The sequence below is a fragment of the Netta rufina genome, assembly GCF_964035555.1.
Source record: "Netta rufina genome assembly, chromosome: 13".
Classification (NCBI taxonomy): Eukaryota; Metazoa; Chordata; class Aves; order Anseriformes; family Anatidae; genus Netta; species Netta rufina.
The window spans coordinates 12,735,479-12,760,231 of record NC_140136.1 but is presented as its reverse complement, the minus strand read 5'-3'; the positions used below and the strand labels follow the sequence as shown (position 1 = coordinate 12,760,231).

At 55.6% G+C, this 24,753-nt stretch overlaps 1 protein-coding gene across 2 annotated transcripts; it reads left to right on the top strand.

Annotated features, from left to right (window-relative positions):
* The first annotated feature begins 87 nt into the window (after nt 1-87).
* On the top strand, nt 88-24,575 carry SF3B3 (splicing factor 3b subunit 3). Of its 2 annotated transcripts, none has more exons than XM_084294705.1 (26): nt 88-239; nt 405-513; nt 1,384-1,710; nt 2,510-2,682; nt 3,042-3,183; nt 3,547-3,659; nt 4,342-4,479; nt 4,911-5,014; nt 6,184-6,349; nt 6,857-6,952; nt 7,464-7,536; nt 12,586-12,737; nt 13,022-13,177; nt 13,454-13,609; nt 14,070-14,213; nt 14,950-15,072; nt 16,445-16,599; nt 17,342-17,516; nt 18,045-18,250; nt 19,097-19,253; nt 20,262-20,387; nt 21,326-21,538; nt 22,452-22,550; nt 22,884-23,027; nt 23,436-23,540; nt 23,807-24,575. In XM_084294705.1, exons 2-26 carry the CDS (start codon nt 444-446, stop codon nt 23,945-23,947), a joined length of 3,654 nt encoding a protein of 1,217 aa, XP_084150831.1. In that variant the 5' UTR covers nt 88-239; nt 405-443; the 3' UTR covers nt 23,948-24,575. The 2 variants fall into 2 exon arrangements, with proteins under 2 accessions (XP_084150831.1, XP_084150832.1); XM_084294706.1 differs by having other exon boundaries at nt 139-239; nt 411-513.
* The last annotated feature ends 178 nt before the right edge of the window (nt 24,576-24,753 follow it).

The window sequence follows — 24,753 nt, the reverse complement described above, 5'->3', positions numbered from 1 at the left end:
GAACACCCCCGGGGATTTTTTTCGAAGCCTCCGTGAGCGGCGAGAGGGCGGCTCGGTGTGGGTTTTCTCTCAGGCAGCGCGGCGGGCAGCCCTCCCCTCACAACCCGCGGGGGCCTCGCGCGGAAAAAGCCCCGGGCGGGAGGCGCGGGGCTCATGGCGGAGCGGGCCGGCGGGGAGCCCGCCTAGGCCGCCATCCGCCCATCCGCCGCCATCCGCCGCCGCCCGCCGCCATCCGCACGGTACGGCCGCTCCGGCCGCATCCCGGGGCCGGGGGGAAGCGGGGAGGGGCGACATTTTGGGGATGGGGGGCGGCGGAGGGGAGATGGCGCCGAGGGAAGCTTGGGGGGGGGGGGGGTAGGCCGGGGGTAGGCCGCGGGGGGTTTGACGGGTGCCCGTCTGTGAAGCTCTAGGCCCGGCCCGGCCGCGGGGTGAGCGCCGCCACCATGTTCCTGTACAACCTGACGCTGCAGCGCGCCACGGGCATCAGCTATGCCATCCACGGCAACTTCTCAGGTAGCTGCGGGAAAAAAAAATAAGGGGGAAAAGGGGAAAAAAAAGGGGCTGCGGGGCGCGGGGTGGTGGAGCTCGCGGTGTCTGTATGGCTCGGGGCGGTGGGGGTCGCCTCCTCTGGGGTGTGTGGAGGGAAGTTTGGTGGGGTAACAGGGAGTTTTGTTCATTTCTGTCGTCACCCAGGTGCTCCAGCATCATTGTTCGTAATGAACAAGTCCTTGTGCACTTAATTAGTGATTACAGCAGGAAATAAATGCCCAGGGGTTGTTGTTGTTGTCTAGAGTGCTTGGCTGGGACCTGTGGAAGGATGGAGAGAAGTCTGGTGGTGGGCGTTTCGTTTGCTTCCAGCTCCTTACCTGCCGTTGAAGTTTTCTTTCTGTAAATGGGAAAGTAACCCAAAAATGTACCTTCCCTGCCCCCCAGCACCGCAGGCTGGGCACTGAGTTCCTAAGCAAAGGGTGATAGTAATGAAAAGGCATTAAGGTGGTAAGCAGGAGCCAAGATGGCATGATAATAATTGCTGTATAAAGCAATAAAATAAATACACCAAAATGAGTAAAAGCTTTTGTAAAGATTAATCAAAGATTAATCCCAGGAGTTGGACTCGATGTTCCTTATGGGACCCATCCAACTCGGGGTATTCTACGAGTCTGTGATCGTCGCCCAGATGCTCCAGCATCGTTGTTAGTGGTGAACGCGTCACTTTACGTTCTTTTATTAGTAATTATGGCGGTGAATAAACGCTAATGAGTTGCAGTTATTGTCATTTCATTCTCATTCAATTCTCATTACCAAGAAGCTTTTACCACAAGGCGCCTGGGAGCGCTCTCAGGCCGTGCTGCCGCTCACCCCGTTGCGTTCTGGGCCCCGCAGGAACCAAGCAGCAAGAAATCGTCGTGTCCCGGGGCAAGATCCTGGAGCTGCTGCGCCCGGACCCCAACACGGGGAAGGTGCACACGCTGCTGACCGTGGAGGTGTTCGGGGTCATCCGCTCGCTCATGGCCTTCCGCCTGACGGGCGGCACCAAGGACTACATCGTGGTGGGCAGCGACTCGGGGCGCATCGTCATCCTGGAGTACCAGCCCTCCAAAAACGTCTTCGAGAAGATCCACCAGGAGACTTTCGGCAAGAGCGGCTGCCGCAGGATCGTGCCGGGGCAGTACCTGGCCGTGGACCCCAAGGGCCGCGCGGTTATGATCAGTGAGTTGCCCAGGGTTGGGTTCTTCTGCTTCGTGTGCCTGGCCTGGGGGTGGCAGCTTCGAAGCGAGCTCCTGCCAGGTGTAAACGGGGTATTTGTGTTCAGGAAGTTTGTTAGGCACGTCAGGGAGAGTGCAGGCATGTGGGTTGCTTCCTTGCTGCTTAATTGTCCCACGACTTAATTGGTCCACAACAGTTTGGGAAGGCAGCTTGCCTCACGGTGAGCAGACAGAGCCCTGGCACACGCTGTCAAGGAGAAATGTTGGGGTTTCCAGGAGGTCCTACAGCCTGAAATGATGCTGTGAGTTCATGTCTCTTCTCCGAGATGAGTTGTGAGGACAACCAGATGCGTTTCTGATCAGGCTTTGCAGGCAGGAGGAGCCTGGGGTGGGCTTTTTTATTATTTATTTTTTTTATAAGACTTGCCATCAGCTGTCTCAGTTCCTCGGTCAGCTGGCCAGTGTCACTAACGGTTGTGCTTCTGCAGCCAAAAGGATGGCGAGCTCGTGGTGTGGGAGCAGAAACCTTGTGTGTGAGCTCCCTCTGCCTGTGTGGTGCTGATGGGAGCGAGCACGGGGCTGGGCAGGCCCCAAGAGCAGCGTTAGGCACCAGGGAGCTGCGGGTTCTGCTGCTGCTTGAGTCTGAGGCACTGAAAATTAAACGTTTGGTGTTAATTAGAGGCACGGGGTGCCCGCAGCAGCGGAAATAACGCTGACACCTCCTCACAAAGTTTGTCTGTGTAGGGGAAAGCGGGCACGAGGAGCCTTGTGGCCCCCACTGCCCTGCCACCCTCCCGTTTCAGGCGCTATCGAGAAGCAGAAGCTGGTGTACATCCTCAACAGGGACGCTGCCGCCCGCCTCACCATCTCCTCCCCGCTGGAGGCGCACAAGGCCAATACCTTGGTCTACCACGTGGTGGGAGTCGACGTGGGGTTTGAGAACCCGATGTTTGCCTGCCTGGAGATGGATTACGAGGTGAGAAGCACCCGGCCGCCCTTCGCTGTCCCTTGTGCTTTATTTCTCTTTGCCCTTTCCCTTCTGCCCGTGAAGGCAGGGAGCGCTGCCTGCCTTTGCTGTCCCAGGGAATTTCTGTCTCGAGCTCACCTGCTTCTGGTCGTGCCTCCAGTCAGAACTGGGATTCTGTTCTGTCTCGGTGCTTCTCCTCAGGGTCTTGCTGTTAAGCTGCAAACATGCACGTTCGCTTCCTCTGAGCCTTTTTTGTGCATTGTCTTCAAAACTCCAGCGCTTCAGAATGCTCCCACCAAAAGTGTTCTGCCATCAGTGGCTTGAAACAATTTAAAATCTGAAATTTTAACATCTGTGGTTTGTTTCAGGAAGCAGACAACGATCCGACGGGAGAGGCAGCAGCCAACACACAGCAGACGTTGACGTTCTACGAGCTGGACCTGGGTTTGAACCACGTTGTGAGGAAATACAGCGAGCCCCTGGAAGAGCACGGCAACTTCCTTATAACAGGTACCGGCCGCCGAGCTGCTTTAGGTCCTGGGGGTTGTTTGGTCTGAGCCACCGGTGTAAATTGAGTGGGAGGCAGGTTCCCAAGTGGAAACTGATGGGCTGCTGGTATTTGGGGCATGACGTGGCTTTCCAGACAGTGAGATGTGAAGGATAAAGCAGGCAATTTGTCTGAAATCACATCTTTTTCTCCTTCCAAGCCCTTGGTTTAGGGTCTCTTTCTCCTCAGTCAAAACAGACTCATGGTTAGGGTGATGCAGAGCAACAGGACCTGTGTGGTTCTAAAGAAAACTAAAATAATTACAAGCAGTAAGTCAGACCCGTGGCAAGGACTCTTCAGGGTAACGTTTTTTTGTTGCGTTTCAGTTCCTGGTGGTTCTGACGGCCCCAGCGGGGTGCTGATCTGTTCAGAGAACTACATCACATACAAGAACTTCGGTGACCAGCCTGACATCAGATGCCCCATTCCCAGGAGACGGGTGAGAGCTCCGGGATTCCTCCCTTCCCCTTTTTGCGAGACGATCCTTGTGGGTGCTGAACGTGTGCTGGGTGTCTGCCTGCGTCGGGAGGATTTTAAGCGAGGAGGGAGGGTGCTGGCCTGGCAGTTTGTTGTCTCCCTTGCACGTGGGCACGTGGGGGTGTGCGCAGCCTGAAGGGATGAGTTGGATTCATGTCTCTTCTCTGAGACTCGTGCTGCAGACACCACAAAAGCTCTGATCAGGCAGCGCTGGCAGCGGGAGAGGATGACTGCAGATGATGAGGCACGCTTGCTGTCGTGGGTGTGGGTGAATTCGGCAGCAGCTCTGTCGTATCTTCGGCTGCTCCCTCCTCCTCCTCCTCTGCTGCTGCAGGTCCTGGCAGAGCTCTGAGCACCTGCCAAAGCTCGGTGCTGCTCGCGGGATGCAGCCCTGGGCTCTGACATGTGAGGTCCTCCAGGAGTAGGGCGAAAGGGGCGGGAGGGGGGGAGCTGAGGCAGAGCGCCTGAGGGAGGTATTTCCTGCAGGGGAGGGTGTGCTGGATGTGCCAGGGTGTGGGCTTTGTGCTGAAAGCCTGTCCCCGTGTGGTCAGTTGTTGGGCACCCACGAGGTGGGAGCGCTGCAGGCAGTGGCTGTGCTTGCTCTGAGTCTTCCCCCAGTGACCCCTGCGTTGCTCTCTTGGCAGAACGACTTGGACGACCCGGAGAGGGGTATGATTTTTGTCTGCTCCGCCACGCACAAGACCAAGTCCATGTTCTTCTTCCTGGCCCAGACGGAGCAGGGAGACATCTTCAAAATCACTCTGGAGACCGACGAAGACATGGTGAGCACCGTGACACAACAACACAAAGAACTCGTTGCGAAAGAGTCCTCGGTTCTTTGTTCTGCCTGACTCTCTAAACAGACATAGTTTGTTTAAACCCAAACTTCATAGTTTGGGTTTAGCTCTGGTGGCGTGTGGTCTGCGAATGCTTCACCAAGGGGTGCTGCGACCGTGCCAGATGCAGACGTTTGCTCAGGACAGTTGTGCACTTGGGGAGGACGGCTGCTGTGCAGTGATGTGCAAACAGAGCCAGTTCCCTCTTCCTATTAGGCAGTTAACTTCCACATCTGCCTTTCATTTTTTTCTAAAATGACTCAGTGTTTCAAAAGCCAGGAAGCCTCAGGATGAAGCAGGAGGCCTGGCTTTCTTATCGAGGGATATGTGCAGCTTTAGTGCTCTGCAAGCACAGTCACGTCTTCGTCTGCTTTCAGGTGACAGAGATTCGGCTCAAGTACTTCGACACCGTTCCTGTGGCTGCTGCCATGTGCGTGCTGAAGACCGGCTTTCTCTTTGTGGCTTCTGAATTTGGAAACCAGTGAGTAAACAATTTCACATCAGCATTTTTCCCCTGAAACAGCCTGTTTCTGTTCAGGACTGCAAGCCGACCCTTGCCCTTGCTGAACATAAAAAGACAATCTCTGTTTTAATGAGTGGATTAATGCTTTGTTCACATGGCTTGCGCAGAACAATTGGGTTAGGCTATGACTGAACGGGGAATTTTCTTGTTGTTCAATCCAGATTAAATACTGGAGGGCAGAGGACAGAAGATAACATGTTGCTGCAACAGGTTTTGGAAGAACTGAGCACTTAGGGTTCATGTAGGATCAGTCGTATCCTGATGAAGGAATTATCTTTTGGTTAATTTGGTTGATTTTCACTGAACTTGCACGTGTAGTACAGTCTCTCAAAACCCTATGGCGTACTTGGGAGCAGGTAGGGTTTTTTTTATCAGTAACTGTGTGGCCCGCTTCTTAATATAATCATTCTCGAGGGCTTCCTCTTGTATTTGGGGGGTCAAGAATAGTCCAGAGATTGGAGAAAGACTTTGGAGGTGGCTTTACAGCGGTGTGCTCACAGAAATGGAGGTTTGTGCTCTTCTGACTGCATCTGCGGAGTCAGCCACGCGGGGGAGCTCCCTCTGGTTCACCAGAGCGGCTGATTTTGGTTTTATAAAGCAAGCGTTTGAGGAAGCCATGTTCGTTTGCACATATTAAAAACAGCAATTGAATTGCTGGCCTTCTGGATTCATTTTTTCCACTGAAGTTTAACTTGATGGTTGTGTTATTTAGACCCATAAAATGGAATAGAGAGTGAGGTTAGAAGTAACGAGGTGAGAATACTCCAATAAAACAGGGAGCTGCAGAGCTGCAGTCTTAGCTGTTGGCCCTGCTTGTGGCCTCAGCCGCCAGTGCTCTGGCTCTACCACGAGCATCTCTGAGGCTCAAGGTAAAACACCAAAATTCTGCTATGCTTTTCCAGGGACAGCTGGAGATAAGGAGAGCTCGATTTAATTTACTCATTCAGCAGCCATCAGATCCCCTTGTAACGTGTTCTTGTCACGAAGGAAACGATCCCTAAGGCTAAGTTTTAATGGCTGTGTAGGACAGGGAAGGATTTCCTCCACCCCTCTGCCCAGTATTTGGCTGTGCCTGACGTGGAGCAGCCCGTGCTTTGTGCTCAGCGTGCTCTTGCTCTCTGTCTCAGCTACCTGTACCAGATAGCTCACCTGGGCGACGACGACGAGGAGCCCGAGTTCTCTTCTGCCATGCCCCTTGAGGAAGGAGATACGTTCTTCTTCCAGCCACGGCCCCTCAAGAACCTGGTGCTGGTGGATGAGTTGGACAGTTTGTCTCCTATTCTGTGTTGTCAGGTGCGTTGCCATCAGCGAGCTCCCTCCCACTCAGATCTTTCTCACTTGGAGGAATTGCAGAGGCATGATGTTTTTCCCTCTGCTTTTCTGCAGAGTATTTGCATGTAAGCAGAGTCACCAGAGCTACGTTAATCCTAGCTTCCCAGAAGTTCTGTGCCATACTAAATGCAGATAGAAAAGCAGGCCTGATAAATCCTCAGCCAGCTGCCTGCGACTGGTACCTGGTGTGGCAGCTTTTGATTCCCGTGGTGATAAATTCACATCAGGATGTACGGTGTCAGCCAGCAGTCCCGTGCTGGTCCTCTATTGACCATTAAACCAGCTCTCATCCCCTCTGCAGAGGGTTTGGATAAAATTCGCCATCATTTCAGGGCAGCAGATAGCACACCGTGTGGCATCTTCATTGGTTTTAGTGGCTGAAGAAAGCATTAAAGCAGTAGCACGGCGCACAGAGCTCGGTTTTATTTCCTGTTCCTGCGGATGATTTGATGCTGTTCCTCCCTGCAGATCGCGGATCTGGCCAACGAGGACACCCCCCAGCTGTACGTGGCCTGTGGCCGGGGGCCCCGCTCCTCTCTGAGGGTTCTGAGGCACGGGCTTGAGGTGAGACTGCAGCTCCTCAGAAACACAGCGGGAGGCAGGGGGAGATGATCTCAGGGTCCTGTGAGGAGGGGATTCACCTTCCGCTGTAGCCTGGAGGCAGAATAAAACTCAAGGCTTGTGCCTCGGAAGTAGAAGGGCTGTGCTGTTTGCCCTCACAGCCTCAAAGGCTTTTTGTTCGGACTGCACACCACCTGCATTTTGTCTCCCCGAACATGCGAGTGTCTGGAGCTGGAGCTTTGGCAGCGTCCCTGCCAGCTGCTGCTGCTCTCGGCGCTGGGGGCGGCTGACCCCGTGTAAAAGCTGGTGAGCTGGAGCCCTCGCGTTGCAACAGCGCTGCTCAGCGCTCTGCCCCCTTGCACATCTGGCACGGGGGGAGCATCAGAGCTGGGAATTGGATAGTTTTCCTTCCTGGTTGTGGGAAAGCTTAAAAAGGCTGATTGTTACAGTAAGTAATCCCCCGGTAAGCCCGAACATCTGTTATCAAAAGAACCTGGTCCTCGTTTCCTCCTAGGTGTCCGAAATGGCCGTCTCAGAGCTGCCCGGTAACCCCAACGCTGTGTGGACCGTGAGGAGGCACGTTGAAGGTAGGTGGCGTTCTCGTAAATCACCTCGGGGAGGTGATGACATGCTTTGGGGTCCTTTTGCTGTTTTTTTGGGGGAGTCTTTTATCCGAGGAGGTAGGAAGGGTGCAGCACGGTGGCTGTGTGCTGTCCCTGAAACTCGATTCGAATCAAAACACCTGTCTGTACGTGGCAGCCCCCCTAGGACTGTCCCACTTCCCTCTGACAAAGAAACACCTGCCCCCAGCGCCTGCTGTGCTGCGTCTCCAGAATTTTTCTTGCCCTTTCCACGAGTTCTTGCTCTGCCATCAGCAGGCAGCGGCGCTGCTGTGTGCTGGAGCGCGCTCGCTGTTCCCCAGAGGTGTTGACAACTGCAGGAATCAGCTCTTTGCGAGGCAGCAGGATGCGAATTACGGAACAAAGCAGACAAATCGGCGGCAGTATCTGTATTTTATTACTTCCCTCCGTGCCTGTCTGTGAAGAAAACAGCCTGTTTGGGCTGGGACGCGCTGCCTATTCAAAACCCCAGCGGGATGGAGGGTGCTGCGCGTTCCAGGAAGCCTGATCGTTGAAATTGTCAAATTGTATGAGCTTGTGGGTTTGCTCGTATTTTTTTAACCTGCTCCAAAATGATGGATTTGCCTTGCGAAAGTATAGGAGGAAATGTCAGCCCTCATTCTGCCTCTCTTGGGGGTGAGAACGGAGGTCCTCAAATACCAAGCATGCCCGGAATGAAACCAGTCGGGTTGCTGGTGTGTCTCCGTGGCTGTTGGGAGGCAGTGCTTGTCCCGCAGAGACTCGCTGTGGTTTTATGCTCTGGGTGTAGAAATGGCAGCAGCAGAGACCCCCTCCTCCTGGGCTGGTATCTCGGTTTTAAGCAGTTTCGGGGTAGCGTGTCTTCCAGGGAGCCTGTGGGGGTGGCAGGCGTTGCTGTGGGATTTTCCTTGCCACCTGAGACCTGCCTTCAGTGTATTTATGTTCTGAGACTGGTGCACTGCCCCAGCAGCATGGAAGGAACCCTGTGCGGGAAGTGCCTGCGCATTTCCCAGAAACGAAAGGGCTCGGAATGAAAATATTTCCACAGTTCATATAGAGACCATGTGATTTACTTTAAAAGAGGCGTTCCGGTTTCTTGTGCTCCTGCCCTCCAGAATAGGAGCTGGTAACGTCGTTTGTCTTGGAGGGATCGGGACTTCTGACATGACCTTACGGCTTTAAAACCTTTCCTGGTGGGGTTCCAGAGGAACACTTTGACTTCCAGGGGACGGAGGATCATCGCTAACCTACATAAAGCAGCCCGGTCTTGCTGCTGCCTCTTTTTCCTCTTACCAGATTTTCTGAGTTTCAGCACAAAGATCTTCTCCATGACTCCAGAAATGCTGGAAGCTGCTGGGAGCCCTGCTGCTTTTTAAATAGTTCGCTTCTCTGTAAAAGCAGTCACCGTGCCACGGCTCTTTGAATTCACACAATTTCTGTGGGTTTTAATCAGAGTGCAGAGCCCTTTCAGACAGCTGCCTGATCTCAAAACTGCTCAGTTTGCAGTCGGGCTGCCTCGGTGCCATGGCGAGCGCGTGCTGCAGGGCCTCAGAGACCTGTGCGGGCTGGCAGCTTTCGGAGCACTACTAACCCTGGCTGGTACGTGGTGATGCACACTACCAATACCAAGCCTCTTTTTTTCTTCCACAGGTGGCTGGTGGTGGAGGTGCTGATCACCACAGGTGTGTACCTACTGCTAGGGGCTCCTGAGCGGTCCCACAGGTTAACCACGCACGACCCCAAAGTCCCGGGGCTCCCTTTCCGCTGAGCTTTTCAGTGCATGAGCTCTGGAGGCTGTCGTGTAGCTGGAGATGGGTGCCTTTGGGTTTTGGTAGCTGAGGAAGAGAAGGCATCTCCCATTCCTTCTCAGGATCGTTGGGGGACAGAATAATTGAGTGTGTCTCTGCCTAAAATCAGGTGTGCATTCGAGAGGTGATCTGAGCTCCCAAGCTGCTTTGTTTTGTTTCCCCCCTCAGAGAAAATAACGAATAATTCCTGAGGTGTTGCTGGCGTGGGATTGCCCTGTGGTCCTGGCAGGAGCAGAGGGCTTTGCACCAAACCCTGGGGTATTTGCAGCCGGGTATCTAGGGCTGGGAGCTCGAGGCTGGGCCGTGGAGGCAGCTGGCAGCTCCCGCACACGCAGCTCTGCGCAGTGAGTCAGTGCTGCAGGAGTAAACAGGAGCCCAGGGAGATGTGCTGGCATCCCCCCGGGTCTGCCAAGTGAGAGTAGCCCTGAAGCTCCTCGCTGCTCGTCCCTGCCCGCTGAGCTGCTGGGTTTGTGCAAACCCAGACGCCGCAGGACGTGGAAAGCCCGTGTCGGGGCGTGGGCTGGCTCACGGTGGTGGAACATCAGGGGCTGAACTCAACCGAGTTCCCGGCAAGTCCCAGAAAGGGCAGAGGCACGGTGTTCCTGGACAGAAGCGTGATGTTTTCCTAGCTGCTCGCGGCGTGCACGGGGCTGCGGGACACGTGTGCTGAGGGCACAGGAGAACGAGTCCAGCTGTGGCTCCTCGGGCACTGGAATGTCATTTGCTGACTGAAAGGGGCAAACTGGAGCAATTAGGGCAGCGCTAATCACCCCTGCAGCCTCGTGATGCACACAGAGTAACGCCTGTCTGCCTGGGTCCGGGCAGCCTGGTGCTGTGCTTGGGGTTGTATCTTGTCAAACAGAAAGCTCTGTTCTTCAGCTGAGAATACTTCTCGGTGTGCCCCGGGGATTTAACCTTCTGAATTTCAGCTAGGCAGTTCTCTGAAGCAAAATGGTATCGTTTGAGGCTGGGTGCATGCGTCCTACTGGCTGACTTCACCCTGCTCAACCCAAACTTTCATTCCCAAAGCCTCAGCAGAGAGGCAGGAAGCGAGGCTTGCGGGCTTGGAGCAGAAGTGCACTTGTCACCGTTACTGACGCAGGAGGAACGGCGCGCGCTGGTTGCCACTAAAGCAGTGGCAAAGAAAGAGCTAGAAGCCTTGAGAGGCAGGAACGAGTTTTGTTTGGAGTAGGACGAAGGGAATCTGTTTGGTTTTCTTCATCCTGCTGCAGCCCACGTGGGTGAGCCTCCAGCTGGAACACGGAGGTTTGTCATGAGAGTGACGGCCCCGGGGGAAGGAGCAGCTCTCAAGAAGTTTGGAAAGCAGCGACGCTCTTTGCAATGGAATTTTTAGAACATCCTGTCTACAGGATATTTATGAATTAAAGGGCAGTGAACTGCTAGAATCCCTAGTTAAAGCAGTCGAGGAATTCTTGCAGGCTTCTGGTGTTCACCAACGCGTGCAAATTTTAGGAGAAGCCGCGGTTTAGAGCAGAAAGCAAACGGTGTGCGGCAGCGCACGGCTCGCCGGACCCCTACCACCCCCTGGGAGTGGCAGAGGAATCCTGTTGGGATCTGTTTCTCTGTGCAGGCTCCGTTCTTGTTTTCCTGACTTCCCTGCGTGGATCTGCCTCCCTCGGGGCCTGGGGGCGTGCTGCAGGTCCTGGCCGTGACCGCTGAGAGGGCAGTGCTGGAGCTGTGCCACGGGGCAGTGCTGGAGCTGCCTCAGCTGCGCAGAGCTCCTCGGTCTCCATCGGCGCCTGCGCGCCAGATGTTCAGAGAAAAAATGATGTTTTCTTCACTTGCATATTTTCAGCTGCATGTCAGAACTGGGTTGCAGACGTGACACAGCAGATTTGGCAACACCTTCCTCTAAGCAGGGTGGGTAGGGAAAAGCTGTGTTCCTGGAACCTTTGCTTCGGTTACCAGCTTAAAGGCAGCCGAACCAGGCTGCGTGTTACCTGCTGGCAGCCTGTACTTGTCCTGGTGGGAGTGCTCTGTTCTCCTTCCATGCCTTGAGACGCGTGGGTTGCTTCTCCGTGTCTCCCACGGGTGAAACTGCTTTCACCTGGTTTTCCAACTGGTGAAACTGCTCGGGGGCACAGCTGGGACAGCTCTCATACCCCTCACCTGCTAAGTCATGTGCTGCGGTGCCTGAGCTTGGGGTGGAATCGGGTGCAGTGGGTTAAAGGGATTTCTCCTCTTGAAGAAACAGCACGTGCATGACAACAGCACCAGAAGCTCCTCTGAGGCAATCTCACTCCTCCGCTGAGGCTCCTGGCTCCGTTTCCCAGCCGGCTTCGTTGCTGCTGCTGCATTCATTCCTCTGTTTTAACGAGGCTCTCCCCTCCCCTCTTCACTGCCTGTCTGGCTGCAGAACGCAGACGTGCAGCAGCAGGCTGGGGCTTTCCATCTGCACGCTGCCCCTGCCCCGTTTCCCACGAAATTTCCCTGTTTCCGTGTGAGCCGTTCAGGCTGTTTTTGTTAGCACAGCTTCTCCCTGTCCGAGCTGCTGGACTCTCCCAGGCTCTTCCCTCTGGGAGAAGCCAGAGCAGGAGGTGATGGCTGCCGTGCTGTCACCAGCAGCAGCAGGAGTAAAGGTCACCTCTTGCTCTGTGTTAAAGGTGGAAATTTCTCATCCCAGGCGGCAGTGGGAGCGTTAAGGCAGCTGTGCTGCTGGGTGCGGGTGGAGCAGGCCAGCCCCGAGCTCACCTGCTGTCCCGTACCCTAAATATTTGCAGCCTGTTATCGCGGGGATGCTGGGTGGAGGTGGGGTTTGCAAACTCCTGTTCACAGCATCCACGGGGTGGTTTCTGCACACAGCTTTCCTGGCTCAGGTTGTTGTACCTGGGCCTCCCTGGGCATTAAATCTGGGTCCAGCTCCTCACGAGAGGTGGGGCAGGGGTCTTAAAAACTGCAGGCCCTGTGCCGTCCTCGGAAAGCAGTAGGGTTGCTTGCCAGAATGCGTGCAAAGAGAGTCAATTCATCACAAACTGACTCCGTATAGAGATCATTGCTCGGTCTGGTGTTCCTCAGAGCCCAGCGGTGAACGGCTTTTGCGCTGCGTGCCCTGGGATGAACTCACACAGCACCGCCAGCAGATGTAATAATCACTGCAACTCTGCTGAGGAGTAACTGCTAGACATCCGTCAGGCTGCTAATTCGGATGGGAAGCCTTGCATTTATTTAACCAAGTCTTTTTTTCCCCCCTCCTGTCTCCCTTGCTCAGATGAATTTGACGCCTATATCATCGTGTCCTTCGTAAACGCCACGCTGGTGCTGTCCATCGGAGAGACCGTAGAAGAAGTGACGGACTCGGGGTTCCTGGGTACGACGCCCACCTTGTCCTGCTCCCTGCTGGGGGACGATGCTTTGGTGCAGGTAAAGGACAGCTCCTGGCACCTCTGCAGCTTCTCTCTTTTACCCTGCTAGTTAAACTGGGCAAGCTGAAAACACTCCTAAACTCCCTCAGTGCACGCTCAGTGTTTTTTTGCTGTAGTTCAGAGATAAAATGCTTCCAGCTGTGAGTGGTGTGGTCCTAATCCGGCCTCTGGCACCTAGGGCAGTGCTGCCAAGGTGGTGCTTGCTTTGGCTTGCTTGTGGCAGAATTGTGGGTGAGGTGGAAGTTGGGAATCCAGGAATTAACGGGACCTTTTGTCCTTCAGGTGTACCCGGATGGCATCCGGCACATCCGAGCAGATAAAAGGGTGAACGAATGGAAGACGCCCGGGAAGAAAACCATCGTCAAGTGCGCTGTGAACCAGAGGCAGGTGGTGATAGCGCTGACCGGAGGAGAGCTGGTTTACTTTGAGATGGACCCGGTATGTGTGGCGTTAACCTGCTGGGGGAGGCTGGGAGGGCACGGCAGAGCACGGGGCGCCTGCCCCGGAGCAGACCTGCTGCTCTGGCCCTTTGAGGTGTCGCTGAAATAAGACTGTACAGAAATAGTTTAAAAAATAATAATAATTCAAAGCACGATCTCCAAAATAAATTTAAAAACAATTGAAGGAAGGGTTTAGAGGGATATTTTGGTGCTGGTCTGCCCCGTTGCCCAGGTAATTAATAAACTTTGTGCCTCCTGTGCTCCTCTGTCTCAGTCAGGACAGCTGAACGAGTACACGGAGCGGAAGGAGATGTCGGCTGACGTGGTGTGCATGAGCCTGGCCAACGTTCCGCCCGGCGAGCAGCGCTCCCGCTTCCTCGCCGTCGGGCTGGTGGACAACACCGTCAGGATTATTTCCCTCGACCCTTCGGTGAGTAGTGGCTCTGGCTTCGCCTCTTCTTGGCTCGGAGCATTCAGATGGGAGCTCAGGAGCTGTGCCGTGTCCCGGGGATGTCAGGAAGGAATAATTTTAACTGGCCTGGCTTCTCTGCCAAGCTGAGAGGAAGCGTGGCCCTGGATCCCAGCCTGAAACAGATTCCTTTCTTTTATCAGGTCTTGCTCAGGCCTGGCCATTTACTAGATAAGATAAAAGAGCTTTTTTTTTCCCCCTCTCTTCTCACTGTTTGTATCTGTGGTAAAAGCAAACCCATTCTGCAAGTGGGTTTAGCAGCAAAGCAGCAGCATCGTTCCTCTGCCTGTGACAGATGAGTGTTCAGAGCTCGTCTTCTACAGACCGCGGGGTTGTTGCCACTCCTTGCTTGCCACAATCTGTCAGCCCCGTGCCTGTTGTGACTTCTTTTCCTTTTCTTTTTCCCCTCTGCCTCCCGCAGGACTGCTTGCAGCCGCTGAGCATGCAGGCCCTCCCCGCGCAGCCCGAGTCGCTGTGCATCGTGGAGATGGGCGGCACGGAGAAGCAGGACGAGCTGGGCGAGCGGGGCTCCATCGGCTTCCTCTACCTCAACATCGGCCTGCAGGTGAGCGGGGAGCTCGCGGGGCACAAGTGCAAGTTTCCCCCTGCATTCCCAGACCCGAGGCTAGGCAGGAGACAGCACATTCCCCCAGACTTTGCGTGGGACAAGTTGTACTCTTCCATTCCACAAGGAGGGCAAGCTCTGCAAATTTCTGGGTGAAACGTTGGTCATTTCTCCAGAAACTGCCTGTAGGGCAGGATATCAAAGGAAGTGACTGCCCACGACCACAGGCTCTGCTCTAATAACTCTGCTGCTGCACAGTTTTTGCTGCATCCAGTACTGGCTCTGTGATCCTGGACCAAAAAATGTTGTTTTGACAATTCAACATGTGGTAAAAATAACCAGAGCAGCCTCGAGTGATGTCAGAAAGCAAACTTAAGCAGCGTGGGCTTTGGGGGGTGAATGCTCTGTACTGAGAGGGATTAGGAAACTGAGTCAGTCCTCAAGGTTTTCATGGCTATGTGATGAACCTGAATTCCTAGTCAATGTTTCTTTGCTTTTGCTTTTTTTTTTTTTTTTAATATTAATTCCTTTCTGCCTCTTGGGAGTGTACAGCAGCTCTGGTTTGTGACACTAAGCCAATTCAGGTAGCGAGTGGTTACAGGAGGGGTTGTATCAGAAGCTAGGAAAACAAACGCCTAGTTCTTCAGAAATTCTCTGCTGTCTTGAGCAATGCGAGGCTGTAGCTGGTTGTTCCGTGTGTGTAATCGTGGCCTGACTCTGATTTCCTGCTGCCAAGAACGGTGTGCTGCTGCGAACTGTGCTGGACCCCGTGACGGGAGATCTCTCCGATACCAGGACCAGGTACCTGGGCTCGCGGCCAGTCAAGCTCTTCCGCGTCCGGATGCAGGGCCAGGAGGCGGTGAGTGGGGCGAGGGGAACGGCCCCAGTCCCTCGTACAGCTGCCCCGTTGTCCTCCCTCGTGGGCAGGGACCCTCTGGGTGAGGGTGGGAAGCAGAAGCACTTGGTTACGGAGCTGCCTGCCTCGCGGGCACCCTTGTTCCTGTCACTACTCCCCACACTCCTTGGGAATTAACGTGCAGTGCTGCCCTGCCTTGCCTGAACGGGAGTCATCCAGCCCCCAGGCCGTGTTTGCAGCTTGCCTGGAAAGCCCTACACAGATTTCTTGGCACGGAGGCGCTGAAAAAGCTCGTCCTGCCTGCCTCGGTGGACAGCCCCAGGGAGCCTCATGCTCCTGGGCCGCTGGATGCAGGTCGTGCTCGTCTCCTGCACCACTCAAGAGCAGCACAGCCAGGGGCTAGGATGTCAACATGCGTGGCTCAAGGAAAATATTTGTAGGATTTGGCTCGCAGGGAAGAACTTGTTTCATCGGAAGTGCTGTTTTAGCCCTTCTGATGTGACACCGGGGGAGAGATCTGCCACCCCCTGCCTGACTCATTTTTGGACGACACCTTCAGGGTTGAGAAATGCACAGGGGGCTGCAGCTGGGGATCCGAGCTCTGCTGTCATGTTGTGGTGCGTGGGGTGGGTCTGACTTGCTCCTGCCGGCCTCCCAGCTGTAACTGGGAGAGCAACCGAGCACTTTCGGCATCCACACCAGTCTTGGTTTCTCATCTGATAGCCTGGGGAGGAAAAACCACGCTCGGGGACAGCTGGTGTGTGGCTTCGAGCAGCCTCAGGGCAACTCCAGCTCTTGTTGGTCAGGCAGAAAGGGAAGTTGGGCTGCTGTTGGTTAGCCAGATGTGGGAAGCGGAGGAGTTACAACTCTGTCTGCTTCCTTTGTTTCCCTTAGCTTCATTGATTGGAAATGGGCTACTTTCTTTTTTAATTTATTTTTTTTTAAGTAGCTGTCACTTAGATTCCAAAGCAGAGCTACAGCACTTGAGGGGTGATGGAGCTACAGATGTAGTTCTTTTGTAAGACCTGTTCCCATTAGAACATTCTGTTTTTTTTAAAGACATGAAAGTATTAGTTGATCGTGGGTTTTACAGATAAAATTCTATTTATTGTACCTCAGTTTGAGCGTCCATTGCCTTGACAGCTCCTCTTGGTGTCATACGCGATTCCCAGACTGAGCTGTCTCTTGAAAGCAAGCGGTGTTTCTGAAGGTTTGCTCTGAGCTGGGCTGAGCCCACGCACAGGAATTTATTCAGCTTTTCCAGCAGTGAGGGTCCGTTGCCGTGCTGTTCATTCACCTACACCCCTCCTGTTGCTCAGAAGGAGCTCGCCTCCGTCCCCAGCTGTGCCCAACTCGCTGCTTTCTGTCTCTTCAGGTGCTGGCCATGTCGAGCCGCTCCTGGCTCAGCTACTCCTACCAGTCCCGTTTCCACCTGACTCCCCTGTCCTACGAGACCCTGGAGTTTGCCTCTGGTTTTGCCTCTGAGCAGTGCCCCGAGGGCATTGTGGCCATCTCCACAAACACGCTGAGGTAAGAACTGAGGGGACGCCACGAGGGCCTTCAGAAGGAAAGGGGTAAAGTGACTCACCTGAAGTCTTTTTTTCAAGGTTACTTGATTATGGGTCATGATTTGGTGGAAACACTTGTCTGTGTTTCCGAAAGCAAACGGAGCAGAAGGGTGCTTATGTCAAAAAGAAACAGGGTGCGGTGCGCTTCTCCGGTTGGTGCCGTGTAGCTTTTTGAAATAACAAAATGGGATTCGGGTAATCCTTAAGTTTGCTGCTCCTTACCGGGGGAAGGTGTTGATAACCGAGAGCCCGTTGTGCGTTAGGACCGTCAGGTTTATGACCTGAACTGGCTGCTTTGCAGAAATCAGGGCACGTCATCTGAGCAGCCGGAGGCATGACAGGCCTGGGTTTGTTGTGTTTTTAAAGTAGGGATTGCATTGATCTGAAAGTAACAAGGGAGCACAAATTCGGGAGCTCTGCCTCATGCACTTGAACAGGCACTTTCTTCATATCTGTCCTCGCTGAGCTATTGCAGCATTCACTGCTTTTAAAGGAGCCATTCTTTCTGGAGAGACTTGTGGTTTTCAGTCACGAAATGCCAGAAGAACTGGCATTTCAGCTGGCGAGGGGCAGAAGAAAGGCTGGCTGGCCAGGCTTTGGCGTTTTTCATACCGTTGTAACTAGAGGAGCGTTGGATGCCCCTCCTCCCACGGGACAGTCGCCACTGGACTGTGTTGACCTCTTCTCACGTCTTTGTCCCCCAGGATTTTGGCGCTGGAGAAGCTGGGGGCAGTCTTCAACCAGGTGGCCTTCCCCTTGCAGTACACACCCCGCAAATTCGTCATTCACCCCGAGAGCAACAACCTGATCATCATCGAGACGGACCACAACGCGTACACCGAGGCCACCAAGGCGCAGAGGAAGCAGCAGATGGCCGAGGTAGGCGGGCTGGGGGACAGGTGGCACACACGTCCCTTCCCTGGGGACCACTTCTGCTGAAACCCTCGCCTCTCGGCGGTCCCAGCTGCTGCTGCCTGATCCTTTCTGTGCTGTGCACGGGCACAGGGGCTGAAGGGAGTGGAAATCGGCCTCAAAACGTGAATGTCAGCAGGATGCAATGCTCCTCAGTACTCCTCTCCTTGCGTGCTGTTATGACAAGCCCTAAAAACCCCTTCTGAGGACAGTCCTGCTTGCGTAACGCCGTTGCCTGGGTTCTCGGCGAGGATGTTTGGGTTTCGGTGGGTTTTCATCTTCAGTTTGCTCAATGTTGTTTCCAGAGCTCTGGAGAAACGGCTCCCCAGACAGCCGCCCCTTGGGCCGGGAAGAGCTGACAGTGTGCTCTGAGACCTGCTGGGGGAACGAGCTCAGGACACGTGGGAGCTTCACAATTCAAAGGCTTTTAGGTCTTGCCAGGTCTGCGAGGAAAGGCTCTGAGCTGTTTCTTCCCCTTCTTTTAACCTGCCCTAGGAAATGGTGGAGGCTGCGGGCGAAGACGAGCGGGAGCTGGCCGCGGAGATGGCCGCAGCCTTCCTGAACGAGAACCTGCCCGAGTCCATCTTCGGCGCTCCCAAGGCAGGGAACGGGCAGTGGGCCTCCGTTATCAGGGTGATGAACCCCATCCAGGGAAACACCTTGGATCTGGTCCAGCTGGAGCAAAACGAAGCCGCCTTCAGGTAAGAAGCAGCGCCGGGCGCAGCAAAAATCCCTGCTGCTGCCGAGTCTTACGTGGGCCATTCATTTTTTTTCATCATTTTCCTCAACTGTTGGTACTGTGAGGTGAAGCCCAGGTGCAGCACGTTATCAGGAGGCCGGGTGAAATCCCAGAAGGGATTGCCACGTGCTCAGAGCTTTTGTCTTGCCTTTCCTTCCCATCCCACCCTGCTCTGTCTGCACATGACCCCGGGAGCTGGTGCGGCTCTCCAAATTCATTCGCTGGGCCCTGGTGCTTAAAGAACAACACGGGGATGGGAGTGAGAGATAAGAGAGGAGGGAACACGAGAACGTCCTGCGCTGGCTCACTTCCCCTTCTCGTGCAGATAAGCGAGAGGAGACAGGAAGGGAAATGTTGGAGGGATGCAGGGAAGGCAGCACAGAGCCTCAGCAGGTGGAGCGGGGTTGGGTCGTGCTAGCCCAGAAGCTCTGTCCTGTTTGTCCAGAACTCCCAGCCTGGCTGAGCTAGGCACCAGGCAGGAAATAACGGTGGAAGGGGAGGAAGCTTCCACGCGCGGTCCAAATTGGCACAGTCTTTGGAAAAGAGCTTGGAGTGGGGCTTTGCATGTGGCTCAAGGCTGCGAGAACATAAAAGCGCTGCTTAGGGCTTGTGAGACAGCTGCAGCGCATCTTTTTTTATGGGGGAGTGAAGGAATCTGTTCCAGGCACGACTGCAGGGAGGAAAACTGACCTCTGGAAGTGAAAGCTCGAGGCGGGAGGGCTGGGCTGACCCGGGCAGGCACGAGCTGTGCTGCGGGTGGGTTTGTGTCGCAGTGGCGCTGACCCCCGGTGTCTCGTTACCCCCCCAGCGTGGCCGTGTGCCGCTTCTCCAACACGGGCGAGGACTGGTACGTGCTGGTGGGGGTGGCCAAGGACCTGATCCTGAACCCGCGCTCGGTTGCAGGGGGCTTCGTCTACACCTACAAGCTGGTGAACGGCGGTGAGAAGCTGGAGTTCCTGCACAAGGTGAGGAGGAGAACGGCTGCTGGGCGCCCTGAGCGCTGCCTCGGATCACCACGTGGGTGTTGGGCTGGAAACAGCCTCTGAGAAAACAAGCTGCCTCCCCCAAAAATCACACAGGGCGTCTTCTGCAGAGCTGAGGATGCAACGCAGACCTCCTGGGAGTCCCAGTCCGTTCCTTTAGCTGCCTTATCTAATTGGCAGATGGGAAAGGAGTGGTTTTTTTCCTTGCCCCCGCCGAGCAGGGGAGAGAAGCGGCTCTGTTTGTGCCTCAGCACGAGCTCAGGGAGCTGTTCCTGGCGCTTGTTTACGAAATGAGCTCACACTCGGCTGCTTGAGCCCTGGCGCCGAGGCGCTCGGCCCGGCGCTGGCCACGCGAAGCTGTCGCCAGGCCTGCTGGCTGTGTGTAGGACGCACTGGTTGCCCAGGGGACAGCTTGGCTGGCAGGGCTCGTGGGATTTAGCAAGGCTTTCTGTATTGAAACCCAATTGTGTTCTTCCAAGGGCTCCCAGCACGTCAGGGTTTGAACACGTGGGAGGGGGAATTGGGGCTTCCTTCGCGTCTCCGGTCCTGGTGCCACGGGTGGCTCTGTTCTGGAGCACGGCCCTCTGGTGCCACCAGGCACCCCCTTTGGAGCTGCTGGTGTGAAACAACTTCTCGTAGCCAAGGCAGCCGAGCTAGGAACGCTGACTGGAAGCTCCCTCTGGGTGGTTTTAGGCAAAGCATCAAATCTTTCTGGTGAGGATAAAAGCAACACGAGGAGCAGAGGCAGCAGGACCTTTGTCTTCTGTGCCGCCTGCCCTCGGCTGGGCTCCATCCATGCCCAGAGCTGCGTTAGCGCCCTTGTGGCTGTGCTGGCGCTGGGAGGGTGCCTTGGTTCCCTGTCTGTTTGAAAGGATGACGGCCTGCTGAAAGCCTTGGTGCAGGCTGGCGAGCCTCTGAGCCTCCTGAGGCTCTGCACAAGCTCAGCTCTGCTGGTGGGGATCTCACGGCCTTCCTCTTCTTCCTCTCTAGACCCCCGTGGAGGAGGTTCCCGCAGCCATCGCCCCCTTCCAAGGACGAGTCCTGATCGGGGTTGGGAAGCTGCTGCGTGTGTACGACCTGGGCAAGAAGAAGCTGCTTCGGAAGTGTGAGAACAAGGTACTGGCTCTCGTTCTTCACCACAGCTGCTTGCGTTGTGGGCGAAGCGAGGCTTTAGCTGCTGCTGCTGCAGCCCCTGGTGTGCCCTGGGACTTGAGAGCTATGCCCAGGCCTCTGTGCCCACCCAGGGCAGCCTCAGCAGCTCTGCCCATGCTGCCTCAATGCTGTTCACTGACGTGTGCAGGAGCTGCAAATGTGAAAGGTCCCGTCCAGATGCAACGTGAGAGCTGCTGGGAGCAGTTCCTTACGTGGCTGGGCACAGAAGCTGGGTGCGGACGAGCACCTCTGCAGATGGCTGGAGCACTGAAAAGGGGATTTTTCTCTTAAAAGTATTTCTTGGACTTTGAAAGGCCTGTGATCAATGGGCCTTCTTGTTCCGCATCTCTGGGACTTGAAGAAAAATTTCAGAGCGTGGTTTTCTCACTGTTAATTGCCTGCTCCAAATCCTCCTCCTCCTCATGCTGGTTGCAGAACCCGTGCCAGGTGCTGGCTGCTGCACAGCCGAACGCAGCAAGCTGGGAACTTGGAGGGGAATGGCTTTTTGTTACGTTTGTTCTTCCTTTGTTGTTTTTTTTCTTTTTTTTCTTCTCTGCTGAGCATGACTTGCATGAGAAATCGAAGCTGGCCTTCAGGGCTGCTGCAGTGAGGGGAAGCCCTGCTGCTGATGTCTGGTTTGCTGATGGCGCTGGTTCTCTGCTGCTGCTCTTGCATCCGTTCACAGCCCAATAAAAGACAAATGATCCCTTGCAAGGGCCCTGTGTTGGCTCTGTGTTCAGCTTGGGGCTGCAACGTACCCCAAATACGACAGGAGATGCTGAGAAATGGGCGGCCAGCCCTGAATCACAGAGGGAAGCGCTCTCAGATGGAGCTGATGGCACCTGGCTGGGTTATATTTCCCTAGTGGAGGCACTCAGCCGTTGTCCTTTCTCCCCCCGCAGCACATCGCCAACTACATCTGCGGGATCCAGACCATCGGGCACAGAGTGATCGTGTCGGACGTCCAGGAGAGCTTCATCTGGGTGCGCTACAAAAGGAACGAGAACCAGCTCATCATCTTCGCCGACGACACCTACCCGCGGTGGGTCACCACCGCCACCCTCCTGGATTACGACACCGTGGCCGGAGCCGACAAATTCGGCAACATCTGCGTGGTGAGTTGTGCCTCGGAGAGGTTGGGGCTTTCTGAACGCGGATGACTTTTTCCTTAAAACACCCATGATTTGTCTTAAAGGAATGAGAATCTGTGCTCAGCTGGAGGCAACGCCCTGTGCCATTCCCTTGTTTTTTATGGGGTGCCGGCTGTCGTCACAGCGGCCGGCTGCAGTTTATCAGTTTAAGCGAAAGCAAACAAGCTAAAGAATCATCAGGTCAAAACCCACTGTGTTTCTGAAGCATCCGATGACTTTATCTTTACCCCAGAAATTGCTGTAAGCCTTGAATCAACACCTGGTCTCGTGGGCCATTTCTCAGCCACTCGTGTCAGGGTGCTGGCTCTCACTTTCCCTGCCCAGACCTCAGCACCAGCGCTGGTTTCCTCTCTCACTTCCTCTGAGAGCCGGTGTTGTCAGTGCTTCCAGTTCCCTGCTTGGCTGGCCTGCAGCCGGGGAGGAGGAGAGAGCAGGCAGCCTGTGCCAGAGCTTTCATCTCTGCCTGAAGCGTGCTCGGGCGCTTCGCAGCGCAGAGCGCGGCGAGTGTCGGGCGTTACGCCCGCAGGATTTGGCCATCAAACACAAATTAATGCTCTTGGTGTCCCTGCCCTGAGCTGGGCTCGTTAGGGGGCACCCGCCTCCAAAGCAACCCTGCCTCCCTGCGTGGCCTGCACGTGCCAGGCAGAGCCTGCTCGAGGTCTTGCCCACATTTTTGGGCCATCAGTCTTAATAACACGGTTGCCATTTAACCCTGGAGCCCCTGCTGGAAGGGACAAATTGATGATTTTATAAAATCTTAATAATAAAAGCTTTTATTATAACAAAGCTTTTCATGTGGAGACACCCGAGTGGCCCGTTCAGAGCCCCGAAGGCTTTCCCTGCACCTTGCTGACCCTTCCCTGCTCTTTTGACACAGGTGAGGCTGCCTCCCAACACCAACGACGAGGTAGACGAGGACCCCACAGGCAACAAAGCTCTGTGGGACCGGGGGCTCCTTAACGGGGCGTCGCAGAAGGTAAGGCCTGGTGGGAGGAGGACGTGCTGCTTGCTGCGGAGCCAGTCCTGCTCCTCCACACCCTCTGTGCTGCTCTGGTGGGATTTCAGCATCCTTGGGAGCCAAATGCAGCCTCTGCCCATCGGGTGGAAGCTGCACACTTGTTTTCTTTTCCTCCTCGCCCTCGTTACATCCCTTTGCCTAGCTGGAAGGTAGATGAGCAGCACACTGAGCTGTGCCAGCTGGTTGTAAAGCAGTCTCAGAGCTAGCGGGTGGTGGGATCTGTTTTTTTTTCCTCTCCTTTTGCTGCTTTCATACGAGCTGAACGCCCCTGCTGCTGTGCTCGACTTCCAGGCCGAAGTGATCATGAACTACCACGTGGGAGAGACGGTGCTCTCGCTGCAGAAGACCACGCTGATCCCCGGGGGCTCTGAATCCCTCGTCTACACCACCCTGTCGGGGGGGATAGGGATCTTGGTCCCCTTCACTTCCCACGAGGTAAGCAGCCCCTGTCATCACGCTGCAGTTTGCACTGCATCCCCGAGCTACCTCCAGGGCTCTGCGGGGCTGCGGGACAGCTCAGATGCGAGGGCGAGGAGAAGGAGCTCGATAACTCATCCTGCTGCAAGGGGCTCGTCAAGAGTTCAAAGCTTTTCTCATCCCACTGCTGCTGGAAATCCCTCCTGTGTCTGAGGGGGCCTGGTGCTTCATGTCCCGGAGGCAGCATTCTCTGCCACGTTTTTTTGGGGCCTCCTGGAGCAACATGAGGGGGTGACCACCACCAAAACCGGGCTACTGACCACCAGAGCTGGGCCACCATCAGCCCTGGCCGAGCCTGGTGGCAGCAGCGGTGCCTGGCTCGTGCATGCCGTAAGCGTGCAATGATCTGTGCTCTTCTCTCCTCAGGACCACGACTTCTTCCAGCACGTGGAGATGCACTTGAGGTCGGAGCACCCCCCTCTCTGCGGGCGGGACCACCTCAGTTTCCGCTCCTACTACTTCCCAGTGAAGGTGGGTCCGGGTGTGGGGCCGGTTCTCACATTTCGGGGGCTGCTTGGGGACCTTGTGCCAGCAGATCCTGTCCTCTCCTTGTTGAGGGGGAGGTTTGTGAGCCAGAGCTGGCGTGGTGGCAACCAAAACTTAGTGTTTGAGGAGCTGTGGGACCAGGGAGCTCCAGGAATGAGCCCTTTTGCTGCCATTTTCCCCGTTCAGGCAGGGCTCGGTGCCCTCGCACCCTCTTGCTTCACTTCCCTCCTTCTTCCCCCCCCCCCCCCCAGAACGTGATCGACGGGGACCTGTGCGAGCAGTTCAACTCGATGGAGCCCAACAAGCAGAAGAACGTGGCCGAGGAGCTGGACCGGACGCCCCCCGAGGTGTCCAAGAAGCTGGAGGACATCCGCACGCGCTACGCCTTCTGAGCGGGAGCGGGGCTCGCCGTGCTCCGGGGGTGCTTCCCCGAGCACGTGGGGAGGGAGGAACGTGTGTGGGGTCGTTTTCATTTTGGTTTTCTTTTCAAAACAGCGCTTCCTTCCCCTCGGTTCATGTTCCAACCTCACACGATCCCACTGAGCAGCAGCCACCAGCTCTCCCCGTGCACCCCCCTGCTCCTGCGAGGGCTCCTGGTGTTCCGGCTGTCCTCTGGGGGAAGCGCTGCAGGAAGGACGCCCCCCACCCCCTCAGGGGGTCGTGCCCTGGCCCCTCCAGCTGCACCCTTGTAGAACGGGAGCTTTTTGTGCAAATTCCCCGATTTTTGGAAAAGGGAGCAGCTGCGGCGTGGCTCAGGGTTCGCAGGGGTGCGGGCGGCTGTCCAGGGGGTGCGCGGCCGCTCTGCTCCCTCCCGAAGGGCGAGGAGGGTTGAACCTCGCCGTTTTTGCCTGTTTTCTCTGTAAATAGGGTTTTGTACAATGTCGGCTGTCCCGGGGGCGGGGAGGAGCAGCAGGCAGGGCCCGGCTCCGGGCCTCGCTGCGTTTCATAACCCCTTTGGCAGGAGCCGCGGCTCCGCGCCGTGCCCCAGCAGCGCACGCAATAAAAGCCTGGTTTTTAACCGCTCCGACTCCGCCGCCTCTCCTTGGGGGTTTGGGGGGGCTCTGCGAGACCCCGGGGTGCCCCATGAGGGGGGATAGGGGTTTGGTGGGGGCTCCCCCACCCCACAGCGCATTCCCCTTCCTGCCCCCGCTCTCCTGGGGTGCCTTCCTCCCGTGCCAGCCTCATCCTCACCTCGTCA

Bases quoted from the DNA above. Each gene is read 5' to 3' on its own strand.
- SF3B3 (XM_084294705.1), top strand. From the start codon at position 444: ATGTTCCTGTACAACCTGACGCTGCAGCGCGCCACGGGCATCAGCTAT. The intron at 12,738-13,021 runs GTAAAGGACAGC...TTTGTCCTTCAG, and splicing joins GGGACGATGCTTTGGTGCAG to GTGTACCCGGATGGCATCCG. The intron at 22,551-22,883 runs GTAAGGCCTGGT...CTCGACTTCCAG, and splicing joins TTAACGGGGCGTCGCAGAAG to GCCGAAGTGATCATGAACTA.